The sequence below is a fragment of the Podarcis pityusensis genome (genome assembly GCF_964106645.2).
Source record: "Podarcis pityusensis genome assembly, chromosome: 12".
Taxonomy (NCBI): domain Eukaryota; kingdom Metazoa; phylum Chordata; class Lepidosauria; order Squamata; family Lacertidae; genus Podarcis; species Podarcis pityusensis.
In genome coordinates this window covers 1,144,710-1,172,288 of record NC_138037.1, presented here as the reverse complement: position 1 = coordinate 1,172,288, position 27,579 = coordinate 1,144,710, and the positions used below count along the sequence as shown (strand labels likewise).

The 27,579-nt window shown below is 46.7% G+C and overlaps 2 protein-coding genes across 3 annotated transcripts in view; both read left to right on the top strand.

The window, feature by feature from the left end:
* LOC308459787 (uncharacterized protein) overlaps positions 1-27,579 on the top strand; it is a 41,611-nt gene that overhangs the window by 83 nt on the left and 13,949 nt on the right. The window lies entirely within an intron of this gene.
* On the top strand, positions 15-26,185 carry LOC308459776 (uncharacterized protein). Of its 2 annotated transcripts, none has more exons than XM_080975447.1 (6): positions 15-711; positions 5,541-6,045; positions 6,243-6,324; positions 6,587-6,669; positions 20,684-20,810; positions 20,902-26,185. In XM_080975447.1, the coding sequence occupies exons 2-6, from the start codon at positions 5,632-5,634 to the stop codon at positions 22,878-22,880; spliced, it is 2,685 nt and encodes an 894-aa protein (XP_080831573.1). In that variant the 5' UTR covers positions 15-711; positions 5,541-5,631; the 3' UTR covers positions 22,881-26,185. The 2 variants fall into 2 exon arrangements, with proteins under 2 accessions (XP_080831573.1, XP_080831574.1); XM_080975448.1 differs by lacking the exons at positions 15-711; positions 5,541-6,045; positions 6,243-6,324; positions 6,587-6,669 and adding exons at positions 15,077-15,168; positions 17,663-18,168; positions 18,371-18,452; positions 18,727-18,806.

Genomic DNA, 27,579 nt, shown 5'->3' with positions numbered 1-27,579 from the left:
CTTTGGGCTGCAGGCGAGGATGCAGGGGGGGCCGTGTTCAGATCATGCGCGCCCCCCAGGGTCCTGCGCCCCCTCCTTGCTCTCTGCAAAGCCAGGGGGCGGGTGATTTTGCAGGAGGGCTGCTATTACCTTCCTTTGTAACCATGGATGCTCAGCGCTTTGTGGAGAAAAGAATGGCAAGCAAAGAAACCGCATTTAGGTTTATGCAGCAGTCACTTGTGTTAATAGAGGTTGTGGCCAGACGGAAACATTCAGAAATAAGATATGCGCCAAAAATAAAAGACATTTTTTCATTTTCCTGCACAAGAGCTGCCTCGGCGGCCCCTTCTGAAATCTGGCGAGTCTCCCCTCTCTTCCCCGTAAGGGCCTTGGGGTCCTTTCATTGGTACATCACAAAAATAGCACAATAGGTTAATGGAAATATCTACAACGTAATCTTCATTATTAGAGGTCGGACAGAGTCTTACTTCTTGCTTCGTGATTAGGTTTAAGCAAAAGCAGAAAAAGGGCAAACAGGACGGAGCAGAGTTAACAGATCACATTGAGCACCGCACAGCCAAACGCCTAGTCAGGACCCCCTGGGGTAGTGCATAGATTGTTGTTGTTGTTTAGTCATTTAGTCGTGTCCGCCTCTTCGTGACCCCCTGGACCAGAGCACGCCAGGCCCTCCTGTCTTCCACTGCCTCCCACAGTTTGGTCAAACTCATGCTAGTCTCTTCGAGAACACTGCCCCACCATCTCGTCCTCCGTCATCCCCTTCTCCTTGTGCCCTCCATCTTCTCCAACATCAGGGTCTTTTCCAGGGAGGCTTCTCTTCTCATGAGGTGGCCAAAGTATTGGAGCCTCAGCTTCACGATCTGTCCTTCCAGTGAGCACTCAGGGCTGATTTCCTTCAGAATGGAGAGGTTTGGGTTTGTCATTGCTTGTCTAAGTTTGTCATTGCTCGTCTAGGTTTGTCATTGCTTTCCTCCGAAGAAGCAGGCGTCTTTTAATTTTGTGACTGCTGTCACCGTCTGCAGTGATCATGGAGCCCAAGGAAGTAAAATCTCTCACTGCCTCCATTTCTTCCCCTTCTATTTGCCAGGAGGTGATGGGACCAGTGGCCATGATCTTCATTTTTTTGATGTTGAGCTTCAGACCATATTTTGCGCTCTCCTCTTTCACCCTCATTAAAAGGTTCTTTAATTCCTCCTCACTTTCTGCCAGCAAGGTTGTGTCATCTGCATATCTGAGGTTGTTGATATTTCTTCCAGCAATCTTAATTCCGTCTTGGGATTCATCCAGCCCAGCCTTTTGCATGATGAATTCTGCATATAAGTTAAATAAGCAGGGAGACAATATACAGCCTTGCCGTACTCCTTTCCCAATTTTGAACCAATCAGTTGTTCCATATCCAGTTCTGACTGTAGCTTCTTGTCCCACATAGAGATTTCTCAGGAGACAGATGAGGTGATCAGGCACTCCCATTTCTTTAAGAACTTGCCATAGTTTGCTGTGGTCAACACAGTCAAAGGCCTTTGCATAGTCAATGAAGCAGATTAAGTGCGTAGATTAAGTGGGGTGAAACAGTCCTTTATCCTTGTTTGTTACCAGTGAAAAAATATAAAGTATTGGTCCATTGATGGAACATGAGAGGGGCTTTCCAAGCAAAGATAATGATTTATGTTTCAATTAAAATCAACCCGATCAAGCCAAATGCCCAAAACTCTGCAGAATCCAACTGCCCCTCCGCCTGCCTCTATTTTTGAGGCTCTGTGTGTAATTTGAGATTTTATTTTTTGTTTATTTTCCATGCTTGAGGCTGCAGATTATTATTATTTTTGTCTGTTGTTACCACTGTTCCACTAGTTACCCAGAGCAGCTTACAACCATTAAAAAATATTTTTTAAAGTCAAAACAAATATTAATCAGAGGAATAGGCTGGGTCCTGAAAACACATGGCTCCGTTGTCAGAGGCCATGGGAAAGAGGGGAAGGTGCCTCTGTGGGGAGGGAATTCCCCAATGGGGGATCTGCCCCCAGGATGCCCGCTCTTGGGCCAACCCCACCCAAATCTCTCAGGGGGGTGAAACTACCAAGAAGAGGACCAGGATGTTAAATTTGCTTGGCATGCATGTCTATGGCATGCCATAAGAATACATAAGAGTTATTTGAATCATATAGTTAGGAAGAATTTGTAGGGGACAAACATTAAAAACCTGCTTGAAAGGAAGGCACCACTTTGGCTCTCACCTGAAGAAGAAGAAGAAGAGTTTGGATTTGATATCCCGCCTTTCACTCCCTTTAAGGAGTCTCAAAGCGGCTAACATTCTCCTTTCCCTTCCTCCCCCACAACAAACACTCTGTGAGGTGAGTGGGGCTGAGAGACTTCAGAGAAGTGTGACTAGCCCAAGGTCACCCAGCAGCTGCATGTGGAGGAGCGGAGACTCAAACCCGGTTCCCCAGATTACGAGACTACCGCTCTTAACCACTACACCACACTGGCTGAAGCAATATCCATGAAAAGATGGAACATGGGCAACATATAGAGACTTATTGAACTTATTGAAAGAAAGAAGAAACCCGAAGATGTTAGCTGTGCGGTGACAGACTGTTTTCACTGTTATCAACTAAACGGAATCTTTAGCGTGGATAAGGAATATGGTTTCATAGCTCCAAAGTTCACAATTTGAAAGGGAACTTAGAGATATTACAGAAAAAATAATAATTTGTAGAATGTATAAATTATTGTTGGAGTGGGAAACAAAGGATGAGATGGTTAAATCCGCTATGATACCCTGGGCGAGAGATGTAGGACATAACATAGAATTGAGTGGGGGCGGGAATGTGGAAAAAGGACTAAGATGATATATAGGTGGTACCTAACACCAAGTAATCTAGCAAAAATGTATAGATCAGAATCAGGTCCCTGTTGGAAGCATTGAGAAATGGAAGATACATTTTATCATATGTGGTGGACATGTAAATAAGCCAAAGATTTATGAGAGATGATATATAATTAAATGAAATAAATGTTTAAAAAGACCTTTATTAAAAGTCCAGAACCATTTTATTAAGAATACTAGGAACAGATGTTCCCACAGATCAAAAGAATCTGTTTCTCTACATACAGTAAGTATGGCAGCCTGAATGCCATATGCTCCAAAATAGAAAGAGGAAACAATACTAACCAGAGGAGGAATAGCAGATGAAATTGATGGAATATGTAGATTAACAAATAGAATAAGGGAACAGGAAGATGGAGTTTTTAAAAGAGTGGGAATTTTGTGTAGAATATCTGAGGAATCACTGCAAACAGGTCAAAATGTCAGCAGAGTGAGAGTAAATTCAGCAGTTTAAAATATATGAAGATACAGTGGTACCTCCATTTAAGAACAGCCTTGTTTACAAACTATTCGGTATACGAACTCCGCAAAACCAGAGGTAGTTTTCTGGTTTGCGAACTTTACTTCGGTCTAAGAACGGAAGCCGAACGGTGGAAGGGCACAGGTGGTGGGAGGCCTCATTAGAGAAAGCGCACCTTGGTTTAAGAACGATTTTGGTTTAAGAACGGACTTCCGGAACGAATTAAGTTCACTAACCGAGGTACCACTGTATAGTGAAGGGGGGGGGGGGATAAAATATAAGGAGCAATCAGAACATGCAGTTGTAATGGATATTTAAACAGAACTATGGAAGAGGGGAAGGGAAGTCAGTGATTATTATTGTATGGTTATATGGATTGGAATGTGTAAACATTGTAATTGAATATGTATACAATTTTTTTTATTTTTTTTTTAAGAAAAGAGCCTACCAAGAGGTTCTTTTGACCAACCTTCACACTCAGGAGGGTCTGTAGGAAAGGAGGTGCCTCTTCAGATATTTGGGGCCAAAGTGAAGCACTCATATGAGCACCTTGCACTGGGCTCGGAAATGAATGGCAGCCAGTTCAGCTTTTTAAAACAGAAATTAAATGTGCTCTCAAGGGTTGTAATGAGAGGGATTCAATGAGCAGGTGTATGTCAACTACCTTGCTTCACTGACAGGAAATGAAAGCAGGTACAGAGAGAGAACAGATAAGCCTGGAATTCAGAGGGGAGGGAGAAGAAGCAGGGAGCAGCAGTCCCTTGATCTCTGGACACAGAGAAAAAACGAAAGAGAGAGCCAGAGGGACAGAAGGCAACTTGCCAGTTCTGATAGTGATTCAGACTTGGAGGAAGTAAGGAGGGCGGAATCGCCCCAAACTCGCAGGCTGGCCAGGATTGTACAAAAACGCGGGAAAGAGGGAAAGAAACAGTGGGGGCTTCCTTGTTGGGGAAGGAAGAGGAGGGGCCCAGTCCGGGCAACTCCATCCTCCAGCGAGGACTGAAATTGCTGAGCTCCAACTGGGGCTTGTGATGGACTAATAAATATGAAGTAAATGGCCAATGTCATGGTGTGTGTGTGTGTGTGAGAGAGAGAGGGAGAGAGAGGGAGAGAGAGAGAGAGAGAGAGAGAGAGAGAGAGAGAGAGAGAGACAGCAAGCCTGACAGGGTAGACCCATGGAGGCCACCTTGAGCTCCTTGGAGAAAATATGGGATAGAAATGCCATTTATAAAGAAAGGGGACCCAGCCACTAATCTGGCCACCGCATTTTGAGCCATTTTTCTTCAAGGGCAGTTCCACATAGAGGACATTGCAATAACCCCATGTCATCCTGAGCATGGAATACCCTGGCCACGTCATCTCTGTCCCAAGGGGACTGTGGCTGGCAAAGTAGCCGGAGCTGGAAATGGTCCCTTACAATCCCAGTAGGAATGTGAGCCCTTCTTGACTCACTTTTTAGTGCTTTCCTTTGGCCCCCCAGGGGGTGGCTAGATAGGTAAGACAAAGGGATCCCACCCCAGTAGTCTGCCTTGAGAACTTTGCAGATTCCAGGTGCTAGGAAATGAGACGGAAGCAGGAAGGAAATGGGCCCTGAAGTGGGGATGGGACAGAGAGCAACGCTTGAGGACCCCAGGGATGGTTGGTATCCGTCTTGTCTCAGGAGACAATGGGAGAGCGTGCCTTTGGGGGCGAGATCAAACTGCGCCAGCTGTGGCTCCAGAGGCTATAGCCTAATGTCAAAATTACACTCGTAGAAATGACTCACTTGTCAGTCACAGTTCTGACTTCATTCTTTGACTGAAAACACTGAAAGGCAGGAGCAACCAGGCAGATTCATTCAACAGAAATTCCCTGTTTCCTCACATTTTGCATGGTAATTTCCCTTCTAGAAGGCCTAGATCAGACAACCCCAAATTTGGCCCTCCAGATGTTTTGGGACTACAATTCCCACCATCCCTGACCACTGGTCCTGCTAGCTAGGGATGATGGATGTTGTAGTCCCAAAACATCTGGAGGGGATGTCTAGCCTAGATGCTGGCTTCTCCTTTTCCGTTTTGGAAAAAGAAAGTTCAGAGTCTGGGCTATGTTTCAGTCCAGCCCTGGTTCCTAGCAAGATTCACCCACACTTTCTCAGGAAACCTTTTTATTCTCTTGACCGTGTATCTGTTTCATAACAGAACAATATTTGCTTTGTAGGATTTGCAAACGCCTCTACTTAGGACAGACGGAACTGGGCAGAAGAACAAGGGCTTTCTTCTGATCTCTTGGAGGCTTCCTGAGAGCACAGATGGATGAGCAAGACTCAGCTGGCCCTGAAGCAGGAAGAGGCCATGCCATCCAAACTGGGAGTAGCGGTGGAATCTGGGAAAACTCTCTGCTGAAGATCCTGGCTGAGGAGGACAACCTCAGCTCAGATATGCAGAGAAAAAAGTTAAGACAAATTAGCTCCCAGGAGGCAAAAGGACCTCGAGAGGTTTGCAGCCGACTCCACCACATTGCCTGTCGGTGGCTGAACCCAGAAAAGCATACGAAAGCTGAGATGCTGGACCTGGTGGTCTTGGAGCAGTTCCTGGCTGTCCTTCCAGAGGAGATGGAGAGCTGGGTGAGGGAATGTGGAGCGGAGACCAGTTCCCAGGCAGTGGCCCTGGCCGAAGGATTCCTCCTGAGTCAGGCAGAGGAGAGGAAGCAGGCAGAGCAGCAGGTGAGAGAAACTGTCCACTGGATATTTCCAGGGGTCACTTAACAGGAGGGAGAGTATCCCAAAATTCTCTCTTAATCCCCCAATATTTTTTGGAAAGCCTCCAAGGAATATCTGATATCCCTAAAGCTTTTGCCTATCCCGTTCCTTTTCTTATCTTTCTCTCCATTCTCTGTTTTCAATCCCTGTTGTTCTTTCAGGAAACGATTATTTTTGCAGAAATGGGCCTGGATTCCTGTGAGGCAGAGAGGACTCCGTTGGTCATGAGAGAGAGGCCACTGGGTAAGGAGGAAGGAATTTTTTTCTCCATTCGGTCACATTCTGTGGATTTGGAAACTAATCCGTTGTGGGTTATTTTCATCTTTTGGGGAGGACACCTGGGTCCCAGATCTCAAATGAGGGACATGTATTTTTAAATACAACTGTCAAAATTCATTCAGTAGGTGAGACTTTTTCTAAGGCCCATCTGTAGTTAGAGGTGCACTACTTCACCTCGAAGAAAAGCATGTGCTAATGGCCTGCCACTTCCCTTTGTCTCTCACAGGTGACAGAATGATGCTGCCAAGACCTCTTAATCCATCTTTGCATGGAGGCAGAGGAGAAACATCAGCTCTGGAACCAGATCAGGTAGGGAGAAGGAGCAGTGCAGGCAAAGAGGCTATGAGGTGGGGCAGCCAGGCAGAAAACACCAGAGCAATGTGTAGTAGATAATCTCTATGTTGTCTAAGAAGAGGACCTTTCCCTTTTTATTTTAGGGTCCGGTGTACTTTGAAGATGTAGCTATTCATTTCACAGACGAGGAATGGGCGTTGCTGGATCCTGACCAGAGAGCTCTGCATAAGGAAGTCATGGAGGAGAATCGTGAGATCATGGACTCTTTCAGTAAGGCTGCCTTTTGGATTACAATATCTCTTTTGAAATTCAGTATGGATCTCTATGAGATGAACCTCAAGTGTTTTAATGGAGCTAAACAACAACAGCCACAGCATCTTTTTTTTTTTTTTTAATAATAATAATAATATCTTTATTGTCATTGCCCCCTCTCGGGGACAACGAAATCTGGGGTTCTGATAGCCTCACAGTGAACCGTGACTGGAGAGTTAGCTACTGTTTTGTCTGTGAATATTCTTCCTCCAGTTTTGCTTTTAAAAATCATGATCTGGCTGGTCTGAACTGCTTAGGTTTTGAAATTCAGGCTTTAGAGACGTTCGGGAAGTTGAAGTAGCTTCTGTTAGTTTTTGATTCACCAAAGAGATGACTGATGTTGGAATCATAGAATCCTAGTCATTGGGGCAAGACCTGCTGAGCAGTGTTGCTGTGATCGTGAAGCCTGACACTTCTGAGCAGCCTGTTTCTTCTCATAAAGAGTTAACTTCACTTACTCGGTGTGATTTATTGCTGCCCCACTCCTGACACTCAGGTTCCCATAAATATGTTCATTAATGCCTGTCAACAAAAGCCGTGAAGCTTGTAGTAAGACCTTACATTTAATTCCCTTCAGTTCTTCCTCTGTCCCAAGGATTAATTAGCATTGTTCAATAATTGAGGGCTGCCTTTCTAACTAAAGCTGTGATCTGTTTCTCTCTTTGTTACAGATGGTGATGTTTCGGAAATGAAGAACAAGGCAGACCATGACAAAGTCTACACAACGGAGAAGCGATATACATATTTGGAGTGTATAGAGAGCTTAAGTCAGAGCTCCCATTCCACTACCCTCCAAAGAAATCTCTTTAGGAAGAAATCCTATCAGTGCTTGGAATGTGGGAAGAGCTTCAGTCGGAAGGATAGTCTCACTCTTCATCTAAGAATTCATACGCAGGAGAAACCATATCAGTGCTTGGAATGTGGAAGGAGCTTCAGTCAGAGCACAGGTCTCAGGTCCCATCAAAGAATTCATACTGGAGAGAAACCATATCAGTGTTTGGAATGTGGAAAGAGGTTCAGTCAGAGGGTCCATCTCACATCCCATCAAACAACTCATACGGCAGAAAAGGCATTTCAGTGTTTGGAATGTGGAAAGAGCTTCACCCGGAAGGAAAATCTGACTTTCCATCAAAGAATTCATACAGGGGAAAAACCGTATAAGTGCTTGGAATGTGGAAGAAGCTTCAGTTGGAAGACTAGTCTGACTTTACATCAAAGGACTCATACAGGGGAGAAACCATATCAGTGCTTAGAATGTGGAAAGAGCTTCACTCAGAAGGAAATTCTTACTTCTCATCAAAGAACTCATAAAGGGGAGAAACCGTATCAGTGCTTGGAATGTGGAAAAAGCTTCAGTCGGAAATCTTATCTCAGTTCCCATCAAATAACTCACAGTGAGGAGAAACCATATAAGTGCTTAGAATGTGGAAAGAGCTTCACTCAGGGTGTCAACCTTAAAGCGCATCAAATAATTCATACAGGGGAGACGCCATTTCAGTGTTTGGAATGTGGGAAGAGCTTCACCAAGAAATTAAATCTCACTTTCCATCAAAGAATTCATACAGGGGAGAAGCCATTTTCGTGCTTGGAATGTGGGAAGAGATTCAGTCAGAGAGCAGGTCTCTTGTCCCATCAAAGAATCCATACAGGTGAGAAGCCATTTCAGTGCTTGGAATGTGGAAAGAGCTTCAGTCACAGTGCTAGCCTTAAGAACCATCAAAGAGTTCATACAGGAGAGAAGCCATTTCAGTGCATAGAATGTGGAAAGAGCTTCACCATTAAATTATCTCTCACTTCCCATAATAAAATTCATACAGGGGAGAAGCCATTTCAGTGCTTGGAATGTGGAAAGAGCTTCAGTCGGAACTCACATCTCAATTCCCATAAAAGAACTCATAGCAAGGAGAAACCTTATTCGTGCATGGAATGTGGAAAGAGCTTCACCCAGAAGGGAAGTCTCACTTCCCATGAAAGAACTCATACAGGGGAGAAACCGTATCAGTGCTTTGAATGTAAAAAAAGGTTCAGTCATAGCGCCAAGCTCTTAGTCCATCAAAGAATTCACATAGGGGACAAATGATACCAGTTCTCAGAATGTGGAAAAAGCTTCAGTCAGAGTGCTGTCCTTAAGGTGCATCAAATAATACATACAGCGATTAAAAAAAAAAAAAGTGGGGAAAGCTTCACCCATAAAGTAACTCTCACTTCCCATCAAAGAATTCACACATTGGACAAAGCATATCAGTTCTCAAAATGTGAGAAGAGTTTCACCAAGAAGGAAAGTCTCACTTCCCATCGAAGAATTCATAAAGGGGAGAAACCGTATCAGTGCTTTGAATGTGGAAAAAGGTTCAGTCATAGTGCCACCCTCACAGTCCACCAAATGATTCTTAAAGGGAGAAACCATATCAGTGCTTTGAATGTGGAAGGAGCTTCAGTCAGAGAAATGTCAATATTACCTGCACAGTGGGAACTTATTTTAGAATCTATTGGACTCCACATAGAGGTCTGTATAAAAAGGATTTGCTAAGGCTGCATTATGCTGGAGATGTGGTAAGGACAATGTCTCCCTGAAACATTGGTTTATAGTCTCTTGGGCTTGCCATTCAGAAGGCTGGTGGTTCAAATCCACTTGACAGCGGTGAGCTCCTATTGCTCTGTCCCAGCTTCTGCCAACCTAGCTGTTTGAAAGCATACTGGTGCATGTAGATAAAGCGGTACCACTGCGGCGGGAAGGTAAAGGGCGTTTCCGTGTGCTCTGGCTTCCGTCATGGTGTTCCGTTGCTCCAGAAGCGGTTCAGTCATTCTGGCCACGTGACCAGGAAAAGCTGACTGCAGACAAATGCCGGCTCCCTCAGCCTGAAGCGAGATGAGCGCCGCACCCCATAGTTGTCTTTGACTGGACCTAACTGTCCAGGGGTCCTTTACCTTTTTATATACCTAACATTATTAGGTTTTGGGAGAAAGCGCTGGTTTGTATAGTTATGGCCGATCAGAAGAAACTAAAATTTGCAGCAGAGAATATTTTTGTGAACTAAATACCTACTATATGCAAGTTAACGGGACAACGAAAATGGTAGCTAAGAACAAAGACATGATCTCCTTTAATCAGCGGATTGAGAGCACTTGCAATTTATGGACAGACTGCTTACAGACGTAGACTCTGCTTGTAAATATGACAATATTTGGAACAAATTAACACAAAATGTAGTAGGCTAAAGATGTTTACATTAGTATTATGATAATAATATCATATTTATGGGTTAGGATATACATATAAGCCCCCCCCTTTTTAAAAAACAACAACATAGAAAGTTGTTTCAGGGGTGGCCTGGAATTACCAATGGATGTGGCTCACTATTCGCTAACCTTAGGCTCCGCCCCTTGAATGCTCCACCTCGACACTTAAAACCTGTGCCTCCTCTAGGACAGTCATCCCCAAAATGGGCGACACCCCCCTGAAGGGTTTTGTTCCTGGGGGGCACTAAGAGGCAAAGGGTGGCAGTGTACACAACTTCCAGACTTTGAAAAGCTGATACCACTTGATCAAGTTCATTGGTTTTGTCATGAATTAATTAAACTATGTAGAGTGGTACATTGGGTTACATATGCTTCAGGTTACATACGCTTCAGGTTACAGACTCCGCTAACCCAGAAATAGTGTTTCAGGTTAAGAACTTTGCTTCAGGATGAGAACAGAAATCGTGCTCTGGCGGCGCGGAAGCAGCAGGAGGCCCCATTAGTTAAAGTGGTGCTTCAGGTTAAGAACGGACCTCCGGAATGAATTAAGTACTTAACCCGAGGTACCACTGTATATTTGAATAATAATAATAATAATAATAATAATAATAATAATAATAAATTTTATTTATATCCCGCCCTCCCCAGCCGAAGCCGGGCTCAGGGCGGCTAACAACACTAAAATAGTGCAACATTATAAAAACATCAAAGAATTAATTAAAATCAAAATTGATGGCAACCATAAACTAAAGTATTGTAAAGATTGCCAAAGGAGGGAGTCAGGCTGCGCCCTGACCAAAGGCCTGGTGGGAACAGCTCTGTCTTGCAGGCCCTGCGGAAAGATGTCAAGTCCTGGAGGGCCCTTGTCTCTTGTGACAGAGCGTTCCACCAGGTTGGAGCTGCAGCCGAAAAAGCCCTGGCTCTAGTTGAGGCCAGCCTAACCTCTCTGAGGCCTGGGACCTTCAAGATGTTTTTATTTGAAGACCGTAAGTTCCTCTGTGGGGCATACCAGGAGAGGCGGTCCCGTAGATACGAGGGTCCTAGGCCGTATAGGGCTTTGAAGGTTAAAACCAGCACCTTAAACCTGATCCTGTACTCCACCGGGAGCCAGTGCAGCTGGTATAGCACCGGATGAATGTGATCCCGCAGCGAAGACCCCGTAAGGAGTCTCGCTGCGGCATTCTGCACCCGCTGGAGTTTCTGGGTCAGTCTCAGGGGCAGCCCCACGTAGAGCGAGTTACAATAATCCAGTCTGGAGGTGACCATCGCGTGGATCACAGTGGCTAGGTCAGGGCGAGAGAGGTAAGGAGCCAACTGCTTAGCTTGGCGGAGATGAAAAAATGCCGCCTTTGTTATAGCTGCAATCTGCGCCTCCATGGAGAGGGAGGTATCGAAGATTACACCCAAACTCTTAACGGACGGTGCTGGCACTAATTGCACCCCCGCAAGAGATGGGAGTTGCCCCCTCAATCCCATATCGTCCTGTCCCAGCCAGAGGACCTCTGTCTTCGAAGGATTTAACTTCAACCGGCTCCCACGTAACCATCCAGCCACAGCCTCCAAGCATCTGATCAGTGTGTCTGGGGCCGAGTCAGGATGGCCATCCATCAGCAGATAGAGTTGGGTGTCATCAGCATACTGATGGCAGCCCAGCCCAAAACTCCGGACAAGCTGGGCGAGGGGGCGCATAAAGATGTTAAAAAGCATCGGGGAGACTATCGCACCCTGGGGCACTCCACACACCAAGGAGTGGCGGGATGACAGTTCCCCCCCAAGCGCCACCCTCTGTCCCCGACCAGAGAGAAACGAGCGCAGCCATTGAAGGACTGTGCCCTGGATCCCCACGTCGGCAAGGCGGTGGTCCAGGAGTTCGTGATCGACCATGTCGAAGGCTGCTGACAGGTCTAGAAGAATCAGCAGCCCCGACCCGCCTCGATCCAGCTGCCTGCGGAGATCATCTGTTAGGGCGACCAGAGCCGTCTCGGTCCCATGACCAGCGCGGAAGCCGGACTGGAATGGATCCAGAGCCGATGTTTCATCCAGAAACCTACCAAGCTGTTCAGCAACCGCTCTCTCAATCACCTTACCCAGGAATGGAAGATTCGAAACTGGGCGGTAATTGGATAGATCTAAGGGATCTAATGATGTTTTCTTTAAGAGCGGACGCACCACTGCCTCCTTCAGTTCCCCTGGGAATGTCCCGGTGCCAAGGGACAGATTGATGATATCCCCCAGGGGGGCCCGCACCTCGTCTGGACACGCTCTAATCAGCCAAGACGGGCACGGGTCAAGAGGACAGGTGGTGGGCTTTCCAGCTCGGAGGAGTCTGTCCACATCGGCTGGGGATATCCGGTTAAAGTGGTCCAATACTGGACCTGAGGACAGTCGAGGGGCCTCCAGTTCCTTTATTGTATCCAAATTGGCAGGGAGGTCATGGCGGAGCGACAGGACCTTCTCCGCAAAAAAGCTCGCAAATGCCTCACAGCTGTGTGTCAAATTATTATTTAAATTTGGCTGTCCTTCGAGGGACGTTAAAGACCGAATTACACTAAATAATTGTGCCGGGCGAGAGCTAGCGGATGCAATGGAGGCCGAGAAGTAGGACTTCTTAGCGGCCTTCACTGCCATCTCGTAGGTTTTCATAAAAACTCTATAAGATGTTCTTGAGGCTCCGTCACGGGCACCCCGCCATACTTGCTCTAGCCGTCTGAGGTCCCGCTTCATTTTCCGGAGCTCCTCAGTAAACCAGGGAGCCCGGTTTCTGCGGGGTCGCAGAGGGCACTTAGGTGCGATCTCATTGATGGCTGCCAGGAGCTGGGTATTCCAGCCCTCAACAAGCTCAGTCAATGAGTCGCCAGGGGGAGAAAGGTCCCGCAAGGCTTGACGGAACCTATCAGGGTCCATCAGCCTCCGCGGGCGAGCCCAAATCGGCTCGCCACCTAAGCAGGGTGGGGGTGGAACATCAATCCTGGCTTTCAGAGCATAGTGATCAGACCATGGCACCTTGATCGAAGGAAACATGATCACATCTATACCGACACCAAAGATCAAATCCAGCGTGTGGCCTGCTTGATGTGTGGGGCCCGAAACAAACTGGGAGAGCCCTAGTGTCGCCATGGAAGACACCAGGTCCAGAGCCTGTGAGGAGGGAGTGGCATCGGCATGGATGTTGAAGTCCCCCAATACCAGTAGGTTAGGGAACTCCAAGGCCCAGCCGGCCACCGCCTCCAGCAGGCCTGACAGGGTGGCTGCTGGTGCGCTAGGTGGCCGGTACACCAGCCAGACAGCCAAGCTCACCTCGGAGCCCCACACTAGGCCAACACATTCAATGCCGGGGATCGATGGCGGTGGTAGAGCCCTGAAAGGACAATCTTCCCGGATTAATACTGCCACCCCTCCCCCCCGGCCCACAGTCTGTGACTGGTGGAGGACGGAAAAACCCGGGGGCGCCATCTCTCGTAAGGTAACAGTATCCCCTTCGCGCACCCAGGTCTCCGTCACACAAGCCAGGTCGACCCCCTGCGAGATGATGAAATCTCGCAGGGTGGCGGTTTTGTTGCCTATAGACCTGGCATTGCACAACACCAGTGACGGAGGTGAGTAATCCTTGCTCACCCTACCCTCGTCTCTCGGGATGGGGCGCAGATTGGAAGGGGTACGAGCATATCCGTATCTCGATCCCCTTCGCCTATGACATCTGCCCCCACCGCCATACCTCCCTCGCCCCTCCACAGTAGGAATCCCAAGCCTCATACTCGCCTCCATTTACAAAATACAAAAGCAAACAAACAAACAAAAACAATTACACCAAAACAAAACCAATCCCCACCCCACTCAACAACCATCCCACCCCAACCCAAAATAAAAGAAAACAAAATAAAAATACATGGATAAAAACCACCGTTTATGGTGGTACAACAAAGTAAAAAGTAAAAACACTTTTAAAACACTTTAAAATATATAAAACGTTTAAACATTTGCTGCTGCAGCACCAGTGTCCTTAAAGTTGTGGCGGTGGTGAGTATGGGGCCCGCCCCCAGGCCCAAGGTGGAGAATGGGCTTGCAGGGGGAGCGGTCCTCCCCAAGACTCACCGGCAAAGCGGCAGCAGCAATGTCCCGAGGCCTCCTTGGAGCCTTGGAGCCAATATTTGATTGGATTTTGAATAAATGTGCAACCGTTGCTGTTTAGAATTTTATTGTGCTTTTATCTTTCTTAGTGGATTGTGCAAACAGCTATTCTGAATAATGCTTTTATGTGGTAAGAGGCACTAGGGGTGTTGGGAGCCGGCTGCGGCCCAAAAATGTTTGGGAACCGCAATCTAGGACCTGGGACTTCAGACCCTCAGGACATCTCCCCAAGGTCTCAACCCTCTGAGGCATCTGTAGACCAGTGGATTACAGTGGCAGAGGTGTCATCCTGGGCGTTCAGGATCAGGCCCCCAGGAGACTTGAAGGAAGGAAGGGGGTGGGAGAGGCACGCTGCCTTGAAGGGGTGGGACCCCCCTACACCCACCCCCCTTTCACCCCCCCCCCACCCTTCAACTCCCCACGCCCGCAGCCTTGCGGGGAAGGGCGACCCGTGAACGGGACTCAGCTGCACGTGGGATCTGGTTCCTTCTTGTCTGCAAGCTTTTTCTGGCCAAGGGGGAGACCAGCTCAGATCCCCCAAAACACAGCACCTGGGGGGGGGGCAGCAATGTGCGGGGCTCCTCCTGCGCTCCGCCTCTGGAGGAAGAAAACGCAGCGAGAGAGGGCTGGGGATGAGCTGGGGGCGCTCGGCCTGCGAAGGGTTAAAAGGAACTGAGCCGAATTCCTAGAGAGGAGAGGACAGAAGGGGGGGCGGGTCTTCCAGAACCAAAGTCCCTCCCTCCGAGTCACTTCCTGCAAGGGGGGGCGGGCGGTGGATGTTTGGTGCGTCTCCTTTGCAAGCTTCGCTGCCTGGGGGGCTCCTGCTGCAATCTGGTGAGTCTCCTCTCTCTCTCCTCCCTTTGGGGGAGAAGGGGGTCCCAGGGCTGCAGGGGGGCCGTGTTCAGATCATGCGTGCCCCCCAGGGTCCTGCGCCCCCTCCTTGCTCTCTGGCAAGCCGGGGGGGGGGGCGGTTTTGCAGGAGGGCTGCAACCCTGTTCTTCCTTTACAGCAAACTGGCGGCTAACAGATTGAGGTTGAATCCTGACAAGACAGAAGTACTGTTTCTGGGGGACAGGGAGCGGGCTGGTGTGGGGGATTCCCTGGTCCTGAATGCGGCAACTGTGCCCCTGAAGGACCAGGTGTGCAGCCTGGGAGTCATTTTGGACTCACAGCTGTCCACAGAGGTGCAGGTCAATTCTGTGTCCAGAGCAGCTGTCTCCCAGCTCCATCTGGTGCGCAGGCTGAGACCCTCCCTGCCCACAGACTGTCTCACCAGAGTGGTGCATGCTCTGGTTATCTCCCGCTTGGACTACTGCAATGCGCTCTACGTGGGGATACCTTTGAAGGTGACCTGGAAACTACAACTAATCCAGAATGTGGCAGCTAGACTGGTGACTGGGAGCAGCTGCCGAGACCACATAACACCGGTTCTGAGAGATCTGCATTAGCCCCCAATACGTTTCTGAGCACAATTCCAAGTGTTGGTGCTGACCTTTAAAGCCCTAAACGGCCTCGGTCCTGTATACCTGAAGGAGCGTCTCCACCCCCATCATTCTACCCGGACACTGAGGTCCAGCACCGAGGGCCTTCTGGTGGTTCCCTCACTGCAAGAAGGCAAGTTACAGGGAACCAGGCAGAGGGCCTTCTCGGTGGTGGCGCCCGCCCTGTGGAACGCCCTCCCAACACATGTCAAAGAGAACAACAACTACCAGACTTTTAGAAGACATCTGAAGGCAGCCCTCTTTAGGGAAGCTTTTAATGTTTGATGTATTACAGTATTTTAACATTTTGTTGGAAGCCGCCAAGAGTGGCTGGGGAAACCCAGCCAGATAGGCGGGGTACAAATAGATTATTATTATTATTATTATTATTATTATTATTATTATAGCAAAGGCTGCTCACCCCTTTGTGGGGAAGCCATGGCTTTCATCCCCCCAGACTTGAGTTTGCTGCAATAGCCGAGGAGTCTCCTGGGGGTCCAGAGCCCAGTCTAGTCCTGTTGAGTTTCAGTCCGTCAGGCTGGAGGATGCGGACTAAGTGCTGGGATCAGTCTAAGCCCCTCTGGGAGGATGAGAAAGAACGGGGGGGGGGGGCTGGCTGGGCCAGGGAGGGGTCAGTGCCTCCCTGCAGGAGTGGGGGCTCCCTTCCTGCTTGGAGGAGGCGGGGTGAATCCGGAATGTGTCCTTTTATTGAAAATGCATCTCTGGGTTATTTGTTTAATGTTTAATGCTGTATTGTGTTTTTAATATTTGGTTGGGAGCCTCCCAGAGGGGCTGGGGAAACCCAGCCAGATAGGTGGGGGGTAAATAATAAATTCCTATTATTATATTATACTCCTGTGAGCACTTTGAATTGGACCTGGAAATGAAGGGACCACCAATGCCGCTGTTTTAAAACAGGAATTAAATGTGTTCTCAGGGGTTGCAATGGGAGGGATTCAATGAGATGGGATAGACCCATGGATGCTCCTTGGAGGAAAAGGGGGGAAATAAATGCCCTTCCTAAAGAAAGGGAGCCCAGCCAACAATCTGGAGCAGATTCTGAACCATCCTCAAGAGCAGTTCCACTTAGAGGGCATTGCGATGATCCTATCTGATCCACAGCAGAGAGTTCCCTGTCCATGTCATCTCTGCTCCAGGGGACAGTGGTGGGCAAGCTGGCCAGAGCTGGAAAGGGGCACTTCCAAACAGAGAATTTATTTACAATCATAGGAGGAATGTGAGCCCTTCTCACTTGTTTATAGTGCTATCCTTTGGATCTCAGACCTAAGAAAAAGGGATTCCACCCCAGCTGTTTGTCTTGAGAACTTTGCACATTCCAAGTGGCTAGAAAATGGGACAGAAGCAGGAAGGAAATGGTCACTGAACTGTGGGAGGGAGGGAGAGCAACTCTTGAGGATCGCAGGCTTGGTTGGTTGGCATCCATTTGTCTCAGGAGACAATGGGAGAGTGTGCCTTTGGGGGTGAGGTCAAACTGTGGGAAGGTTGCAGCGGCTGCAGAGGCCCTAGCCTAGTGTCAAAATTACACTTGTACAAATGACTCACTTGTCAATCACAGTTCTGTCTTCTTTCATTGACTGAAAACACTGAAAGGCAGGAGCAACTAGGCTGATTCATTTTTCAGACCTTCCCAATGTTTCCTGCACATTTTGCATAGTAACGTCTAGTAGGGCTGGACGCCGGCTTCTCCTTTTCCTTTTTTGAAAAAGAAAGTTCAGAGTCTGGGCTGTGTTGCAGTCCAGCCCTGGTTCCTAATAAGATTCCGGGAATCTTTTTCTTTTCCTGGCTGTGTATCAATTTCATAACAGAACAATGTATTTGCTTTGTAGGATTTGCAAAGGCCTCTGCTTAGGACAGACAGAACTTGGTAGTAGGACCAAGAGCTTTCTTCCGATCTCTTGGGGGATTCCACAGAGCCCAGATGGATGAATCAGAGTCCGCTGGCCCTGAAGCAGGAAGAGGCCATGCCATCCAAACTGGGAGCAGCGGTGGAATCTGGGAAAACTGTCTGCTGAAGATCCAGGGTGAGGAGAACACCTTCAGCTCAGAGGTGCAGAGACAAAATTTCAGGCCGTTCTGCGACCAGGAGGCCAAAGGACCTCGAGAGGTTTGCAGCCGACTCTACAACCTTGACCATCAGTGGCTGAAGCCAGAAAGGCACACAAAAGCTGAGATGCTGGATCTTGTGATCTTGGAGCAGTTCCTGGCTGTCCTTCCGCCAGACATGGAGAGCTGGGTGCGGGAATGTGGAGCGGAGACCAGTTCCCAGGCGGTGGCCCTGGCCGAAGGATTCCTCCTGAGTCAGGCAGAGGAGAGGAAGCAGGCAGAGCAGCAGGTGAGAGAGAGACTTTCCTCTGGATATTCCCAAAGGGCTCTGAACATGAGAGAGAGTATCCCAAAATTCTCTCTTAATCCCCCAACCTTTTTTGGAAAGCCTCCAAGGAATGATATCGGGTCCCCCTAAAGCTTTTGCCTCTCCCAGTCCTTTTCTAATGTTTCTCTCCATTCTCTGCTTCCAATCCTTTTTGCCCTTTCAGGGAAAGATTATCTTTGCAGAAACGGGCCTGGATTCCTCTGAGGCAGAGAAGACTCCATTGCAGACCAAAGAGAGACCACTGGGTAAGGAGGAAGGAGGGGTTTTTCCCATTTGGTCACACATTCAGTAGATTTTGCCACTAATCTGTGGGTCCACCCCCCCAACATTTTGGGGAGGACACTAGGGGCCAAGAGCCCAAAGTGGGGACATGTATTTTTACCTAGCTAAGATACAAATGTCAAAATGCACTCAGTAGGTGAGACTTTTTTACAGGCCCACCTGTAGTTAGAGATGCACTGCTTCACCTCTAAGAGGAGCATGTGAAAATGGCCTGCCACTTACCTTTGTCTCTCACAGGTGACAGAATGATGCTGGCAAGAGATGCTTATCCATCTTTGCATGAAGGCAGAGATGTAGCAGCCACGGAACCAGATCAGGTAGGGAGAATGAAGGATTGTGGCGAAAGAGTCCCCAATGAATCTCTCTCCTCCTTCTCTTGGCTGTAAAGGCCATTGCAGGAGCCTTATGTTCTGAGAATGGTGAACAATCACCTCACGTTGACTAGCCTCCTGAATGTTGCTAATACAGTTGTACCTCTGGTTACGTACTTAATTCGTTCTGGAGGTCCGTTCTTAACCTGAAACTGTTCTTAACCTGAAGCACCACTTTAGCTAATGGGGCCTCCTGCTGCCGCTGCACTGTTGGAGCACGATTTCTGTTCTTATCCTGAAGCAAAGTTCTTAACCTGAAGCACTATTTCTGGGTTAGCGGAGTCTTTAACCTGAAGCGTATGTAATACGAGGTACCACTATTATTTATCAGTAGTTGCAGTTTTATTTACAGATTTAACATTTAATGCTGAAATAGGCTTCTAAGCAGTTGACAAATCATAAAAACAGTGGCCAGAATTCACCTTTCCCCTCATTCCCCTCCCCGTGACCCGCAGTACCCCCTGAAGTTGACTTTAATGCATTGTGAAGGTTCCCCCCACCTCCAGAACAGTAGATGGGGAGAGCCAAGAGAGGATCCTTCCATCTGGGAAACTGGAATCGATGAGCAGAGAGAATTACCGTATTTTTCGCTCTATAACACACACCTGACCATAACACGCACGTAGTTTTTAGAGGAGGAAAACAAGAAAAAAAATTCTGAAAGAAATAGTGGATGTATCATTTTTGCGCTTCATGCTGTGGCCACAGACATGTGATCTGATGGTGAATTTGGGGTGACCCAATGCAAAGATCCTGAGGATCCATGTGGATCCATGCTTTGTAACCACGTTTTTGCACCATTGCAGCCCCAGGCAACAGTGGGTGCGTGATTTTTTTGGTGCAGGCTGTAGCCATGGACATGCTATGTGATCTGATGGTGAATTTGGGGTGACCCAATGCAATGATCCCGAGGATCCATGTGGATCCATGCTTTGTAACCACATTTTAAGTGGGGAGGGAAGGAAAAACAGAAGGGACAAGGAGCACGAGAGGGGTGTGCGGAGAAGCAGCTGGCTAACAATGCAGGAGAGGGGCTTAACGGGAGGGAGGAAAGGAAGGCAAAAGTTCCCCCCTCCCAAGCCAGCCTTCCCCCCCTCTCTCCAACCTGCATGTTTTCCGGCTGCCTGTGAGTCCCTAGAATGCTGGACGCAGCACTGGAGCACGGAGAGGAGGAGGTGGTGGCTGTCGGCTGCACTCCTAGCTGACGGAACCTGAGCCGGGTGGGCTGGAGCCTGCGCGCAGTGTGACTAGGAAGGAATTAGAAGGAAGGACGCGATCCTTTCCTTTTCCCTCTGCTTGCCAGGAGGGCAGGGGATTTCCCTGCTCTTTGTTGCGTTTGAGCAAACACAGCAACCGAAAACAGAAGCGGGTGGGCAGTAAGACCCTGAGGCAGAATGCAGGAAAGCAGTAGCCTCACTTCTGCAGCCTTCCCTCCTCCGCGCGATCTGATTTTTGCCTGATTTTTGCCCCTGCACTCGGGCCAGTCGGCTCCAGGGACCACACATTCGCTCAATAACACGCACAGACATTTCCCCTTACTTTGTAGGAGAAAAAATGTGCGCGTTATAGAGAGAAAAATACGGTATTTGAAGATCACCATGTGGCATTCTATCCATTCCCCCAAAAGCTTAATACCAGTCATTAAAATACACACAAAAAAACAGTTTTGTTAAAACATTAAAATATGCATCCATAATAAAAATGTACAGCAAAACAATTACATTAAAACAAAACAGCAATGAACAGGCAGAAAACAACAGAGCAATGTGTAGTAGATAATCTGTACGTTGTCTAAGAAGGGGACCTTTCCCTTTTTATTTTAGGGTCTGGTGTGCTTTGAAGATGTAGCTGTTCATTTCACAGATGAGGAATGGGAGTTGCTGGATCCTGACCAAAGAGCTCTGTATAAGGAAGTAATGGAGGAGAATCGTGGGATCATGGATTCTCTTGGTAAGGCTGCTTTTTAGATTACAATATCTCTTTTGGAATTCTTTTTGAAATTCAGTCCCTGAGGCTGTGATCCGTTTCTTTTTTGTTGCAGATGGTGATGAATCAGAAAGGAAGAATGAGGGAGACCAAATCTACACAATGGAGAAGCGGTATCAATATTTGGAGCGTATAGAAAGCTTCAGAAGAATTCATACAGGGGAGAAACCATATCAGTGCTTGGAATGTGGAAAGAGGTTCATTCGGAAATCGTATCTCTGTTCCCATAAAAGAACTCACAGCGTGGAGAAACCCTATAAGTGCTTGGAATGTGGAAAGAGCTTCATTCGGAAATCGCATCTCCGTTCCCATAAAAGAACTCACAGCGTGGAGAAACCCTATAAGTGCTTAGAATGTGGAAAGAGCTTCGCCTGGAAGGTCAATCGAACAGCCCATGAAAGAATTCATACAGGGGAGAAACCATATCAGTGCTTGGAATGTGGAAAGAGCTTCATCCAGAAGATAAGTTTCACAGGCCATCAAAGAATTCATACAGGGGAGAAACCATATCAGTGCTTGGAATGTGGAAAGAGCTTCAGTCGGAAGGATAATCTCAATCATCATCAAAGAATTCATACAGGGGAGAAACCATATCAGTGCTTGGAATGTGGAAAGAGCTTCATTCGGAAATCCTATCTCCGTTTCCATAAAAGAACTCACAGCGTGGAGAAACCCTATCAGTGCTTGGAATGTGGAAAGAGCTTCATTCGGAAGGTTAATCTCACTCTTCATCAAAGAATTCATACAGGGGAGAAACCATATCAGTGCTTGGAATGTGGAAAGAGCTTCATCCAGAAGATAAGTCTCACAGTCCATCAAAGAACTCACGGCAAGGAGAATCCCTATAAGTGCATGAAATGTGGAAAGAGCTTCAGTCAGAAGCATAATTTCACTCTTCATCAAAGAATTCATAGTGGAGAGAAACCATATCAGTGTTTGGAATGTGGAAGGAGCTTCACCCGGGAGGACAATCTGACTTCCCATCAAAGAATTCATACAGGGGAGAAATTATATCAGTGCTTGGAATGTGGAAAGAGGTTCAGTCAGAGTGCCCATCTCAAAACCCATCAAAGAATTCATACAGGGGAGAAACCCTATCAGTGCTTGGAATGTGGAAAGAGCTTCATTCGGAAGGATAATCTCACTCTTCATCAAAGAATTCATACAGGGGAGAAACCATATCAGTGCTTGGAATGTGGAAAGAGCTTCATCCACAAAGCAAGTCTCACATCCCATCAAAAAACTCATACAGGGGAGAAACCATATCAGTGCTTGGAATGTGGAAAGAGCTTCATTCGGAAGCAAATTCTCACTTCCCATCAAAGAATTCATACAGGGGAAAAACCGTATCAGTGCTTGGAATGTGGAAAAAGCTTCAGTCAGAAGAGCAGTCTCACTTCACATGAAAGAAGTCACAGCGAGAAGAAAGCATATCAGTGCATGGAATGTGGGAAGAGCTTTAGCTGGAAGTATTGTCTGGCTTCACATCAAAGAACTCATACAGGGGAGAAGCCCTTTGAGTGCTTGGAATGTGGGAAGAGCTTCATTCAAAGAGCAGGTCTCGTGTCCCATCAAAGAATCCATACAGGGGAGAAGCCCTTTAAGTGCTTGGAATGTGGGAAGAGCTTCACTCATAGAGCAGGTCTCATGCACCATCAAAGAATCCATACAGGGGAGAAGCTGTTTGAGTGCTTGGAATGTGGGAAGAGCTTCACTCGTCAAGCATCTCTTATGCGGCATCAAAGAATCCATACAGGGGAGAAGCCCTTTGAGTGCTTGGAATGTGGGAAGAGATTCAGTGAGAGAATTGTTCTCATGCGGCATCAAAGAATCCATACAGGGGAGAAGCCCTTTGAGTGCTTGGAATGTGGGAAGAGATTCGGTCAGAGAATTGGTCTCATGCGGCATCAAAGAATCCATACAGGGGAGAAGCCCTTTGAGTGCTTGGAATGTGGGAAGAGATTCAGTCAGAGAGGTGGTCTCATGCGGCATCAAAGAATCCATACAGGTGAGAAGCCAGTTCAGTGCTTGTAATGTAGAAAGAGCTTCAGTCGGTACTCCCATCTCAGTTCGCATCAAAGAACTCACAGCAAGGACAAACCATATCAGTGCATGGAATGTGGAAAGAGCTTCGCTTGGAAGGTCAATCTAACAGCCCATGAAAGACTTCATACAGGGGAGAAACCATATCAGTGCTTGGAATGTAAAAAAAGGTTCAGTCAGAGCGCCCAGCTCTCCGTCCATCAAAGAATTCACACAGGGGACAAATGATACCAGTGCTCAGAATGTGGAAAGAGCTTCATTCGAAGCGCCCATCTCACTTCCCAGCAAATAATTCATACAGCGGACCAGTCTTCCAGAACTGGAAGACTGGGGAAATATCATCAAAGGAACTGAAGGAGGTGAGGACAGGTGACCCTGTAGCCTTATGAGGCTTTGCCCTTGGGTGGGAAAAAATATTGCGCCCGGGAAAGGGAAAATGGGAGTCAACAGACACTCAAGGAATAGTTTCGGAGAAAAAGCTTTATTTCTACCATCCATGAACTGGTAGAAGGAGCAAGTGTGATAGTTCACAAAACAAGCATGAGTTCACAGCCATTTACACAGAGTATATATTTCCCTTCCAGTTCCCTCCCCTTTCTCCTCATCCTCTTTTCTTGGGAGTTGGGGATCCTTAGCCTGTGCAAGGGGGAGAAGGACCTGTGTCCATCTGGGCAGGGGGAAAGGACCAGTGCCCTCACCCCTCGCCTGCTCCCAGATTTGGCAACCCTTGTGCAGCAACGGGTGCAATTGGTGAGTAGGTTGGAGGGGGCCAAATTACTCCTTCCTCCTTTTCTCCTGGGACTGACAAGACTGGTGGGTTTTTTTTTAACTTGTACTTGCTGCCATACTGAGCACAGTTTGGCTTGGGTAGTCACAGTTCTACTTTTCCTAAGCCATGGGGGAGTCAGGCAACTTCACATAAGTGTTTGGAGTCTATTTTTCACCAGGTATTAAATCCTCAATCATCTACTTTCGTGGCGTCTTTCCAATTTGTTCAGGAAACATCGCAGGGGGGTCGTGGGAGTTGTTTTACTGCTTTTTCTTCATGACCCTGGGACCCTGGAACACTTGGACACTGGGACACTCAGAATGTGGAAAGAGCTTCATTCGAAGCACCCATCTCACTTCCCAGCAAATAATTCATACAGCGGACCAGTCTTCCAGAACTGGAAGACTGGGGAAATATCATCAAAGGAACTGAAGGAAGTGAGGACAGGTGACCCCACCTAGGCCGGAAGTCACCCCCCCTCAATAATCACCCCAGGCGTCAAAACTGTCCAAAATTCCTTTTGTCTTCTAAAAAAAATCCAAAACAGCTTTTCTCTGCTTTTCTCACAAGATGCATAGCAAAAATGTTATTCTTTTATCGGTACGAGAAGGCTTCAAAAAGTTAATGAATAGGCTCTGTCATTGCCAAGAATACTCAAGCCTGAGAACTGACTTTTATCTCATTCAGCTGCAGCATCTTTGGACATGCTGAACCGCTCTCATTCCCCTTTCCTGGGAAGGGTGCCAAGAGTCCAAAATAGTCTCGAGACAGGAACTTTCTGTTCATGCTAAGGAGACACATGGGGCAGAAACTTTTCAGAAGGAGGAGAAAGGGGAGGGAACTTGTTGCAGCCCAGAATAGGATCAGCTTTTTTTGCTGCTGCTGCTGCTGCTGCTACATTGCACTGCTGAAGAGGAGAAGGGAGAGTGGAAGAATGAAAAGTCTTTGAGTGGTACATGGGTGTTCTATCCAAGGGAAACTGACCACTGCACCAGCCGCAGAACTTCCTTAGTGCTCAGGTCCCCAGCTGTCAGGAAGGGAAGGCAGGATCAGCTCCAGGGAGAGGATCGGAGGAGTGTGCTTCAAGGCCACAGCTAGAAAGCCAGCAGCAGAGGGAGAACATGCATGTTGTCTTGTGTGAAAACAACTCAAGTAAAAGCCTCACTATTTTGGAATCTTAACTCTCATGGATAGTAATGGGGTTACCAATTCTACTCGGGCTCAAGCAACTAAGTTTATGGAGGATTTTTTCCAAGAGCTTTGGACACTTTGGGAAGGACTCTAGCAAATTCATCAGGTAATAGCCAGTCAAGGGTGACCAGACCGGCATTATAAAAGTGAGACAAACTGCAGATAATATTAGATTAGTGGTGGATTTGGTAGATCAAGATAAAGACCAGTTTGTAATTATATCGCTAGATGCTGAAAAGGCTTTTGACAAAATCCGTAAACAGTACATGGAAGTAGCTTTACTTAAATTTGAATTTCCTTTGGATATTTTAAAAGGGATTAAAGTAATCTATGAAGCACCTACGTCAAGAGTCAAAGAGAATGGTAATCTCTCTGCCACCTTTCCTCAGGCCTGAGGAACCAAACAAGGATGTCCTATCTCGCCATCGCTTTTTAATATCTGCTTAGAACGCTTGGATTTCACCATGAGACAACACTGAGATTCACAGAGTAGTTCACAATACATTTGAATATAATCTAGTTTTATTGTTTATTTCAAATGATAGATGCTTTTGGTAAAACATCAGGTTATTCTATTCTATTATTCTGTTAATTGGTCCAATCGGAATTGATGCCAGTAGGCCAAAATCTGATTGCACATTACTTCAAGGAATATCAATTCCAGATTTGTTCCAAATCTCTACAATATCTAGGCAGCTTAATACCAAGAGATAAAAAAAATAAGTCAAACTTAATATAAATAAAATAATAAAAGAGATTTCTTCATATACAGTGGTGCCTCGCAAGACGAAATTAATTCATTCCGCGAGTTTTGTCGTCTTGTGATTTTTTTCGTATTGCGAAGTACGGTGTCGGGAAAGTTTTGGAAAAGCTTCAAAAATCACCAAAGTCTTTAAAAACCTCAAAAAAGGCTACCACACCGCGTTCTATGAGTTGCTCCTCGAAGTCAAGTCGCAACTGTATTAACGGTGTTAAGAAAAAGGAAACAAACTTGCAAGACGTTTCCGTCTTGCGAAGCAAGCCCATAGGGAAAATCGTCTTGCGAAGCAGCTCAAAAAACAAAAAACCCTTTTGTCTAGCGAGTTTTTTGTCTTGCGAGGCATTCGTCTTGCGAGGTACCACTGTATTGATATACAGAAGTCATTGAGCCTTACCCTTTGGAGAAGGCGGAATGTTCTCAAAATGAATATAGTTCCCAGATTAATTTATATTTTGAGAGGACTTGCAGTTTCTATATCTCATGTTTTCAAATGATAAGCTCCCTGTTATAGGAAATGCCTTTATATTTATCTACCTTATACATATCTACTGTTATGTATTAAATACTGGAAACTCATTGTTGGTCTTAATTTTCCGATGTGGGTGACCTTAGAATATGCACATACAGCGCCTTTGGTGGGCTGGAGAATACAGTCATACCTCGGGTTAAATGTGCTTCAGGTTGAGCGCTTTTGGGTTGCGCTCCGCAGCAACCCAGAAGTAACGGAACTTCCAGGTTTTGCCGTTCGCGCATGTGCAGACGGTCAAAATGACGTCACATGCATGCGCGGAAGTGGCGAGTCACGACCTGCGCATGTGCAGGTTGCGTTCGCTTCTGGATGTGAACGGGGCTCTGGAATGGATCCTGTTCGTATCCAGAGGTACCACTGTACTAGGATCAAAATATTTGAAATCCCAGGTGACTCTAGAAAGAACTAAGTCAGTTTAAAAGATATGGAACATATTGAAAGGGACACGACAAGGCTGCCCAATTTCCCCTCTGCTTTTTATTTCAGTCCTGGAGGTTTTGCTGAACATGATTAGAAGGGACCAACAGATTCAGGGTATACAGGTCGGAGTTAAACAGTATAAACTTAAAGCATATGCAGATGACCTAGTACTGACATTACAGGAGCCAATTCCCAGTACTAAAAGAGCTTTGGAAATAATACAAGAATTTGGTCAGGTGGCAGGTTTTAAATTGAATAAATCGAAAACTATGGTTTTGGAGAAGAATTTAACATTGACTGAGAAGGAAAGGTTTCAGGGGGAAACAGGTTTATCATTGGTGAAAAAAGTGAAATACCGTATTTTTTGCTCTATAAGACTCACATTTTCCCTCCTAAAAAGTAAGGGGAAATGTGTGTGCGTCTTATGGAGCGAATGCAGGCTGCACAGCTATCCCAGAAGCCAGAACAGCAAGAGGGATTGCTGCTTTCACTGCGCAGCGATCCCTCTTGCTGTTCTGGCTTCTGAGATTCAGAATATTTTTTTTCTTGTTTTCCTCCTCCAAAAACTAGGTGCGTCTTGTGGTCTGGTGCGTCTTATAGAGCAAAAAATACGGTACCTAGGGGTGAATATGACTTCAAAAAATGTTAATCTATTTAAAGATAATTATGAGAAGTGTTGGTCAGAAGTGAAAAAAGATCTTGAAATTTGGACAAACTTGAAGCTTTCCTTATTGGGTAGAATTGCGGTTATCAAAATGAATGTATTGCCAAGAATGTTATTTTTGTTTCAGACGTTACAAATCATTGACAAGATGGACTGTTTCAAGAAGTGGCAAAAAGAAATTTCCAGATTTGTCTGGCAGGGCAAAAAGCCCAGAATAAAATACAAAATCCTTACTGATACTAAGAATAGAGGGGGGTTTGCCCTGCCAGACTTTAAGTTATATTATGAAGCAGCAGCTTTTTGCTGGCTGAAGGAATGGCTACTTCTTGAGAACACTGACATTTTAGATTTAGAGGG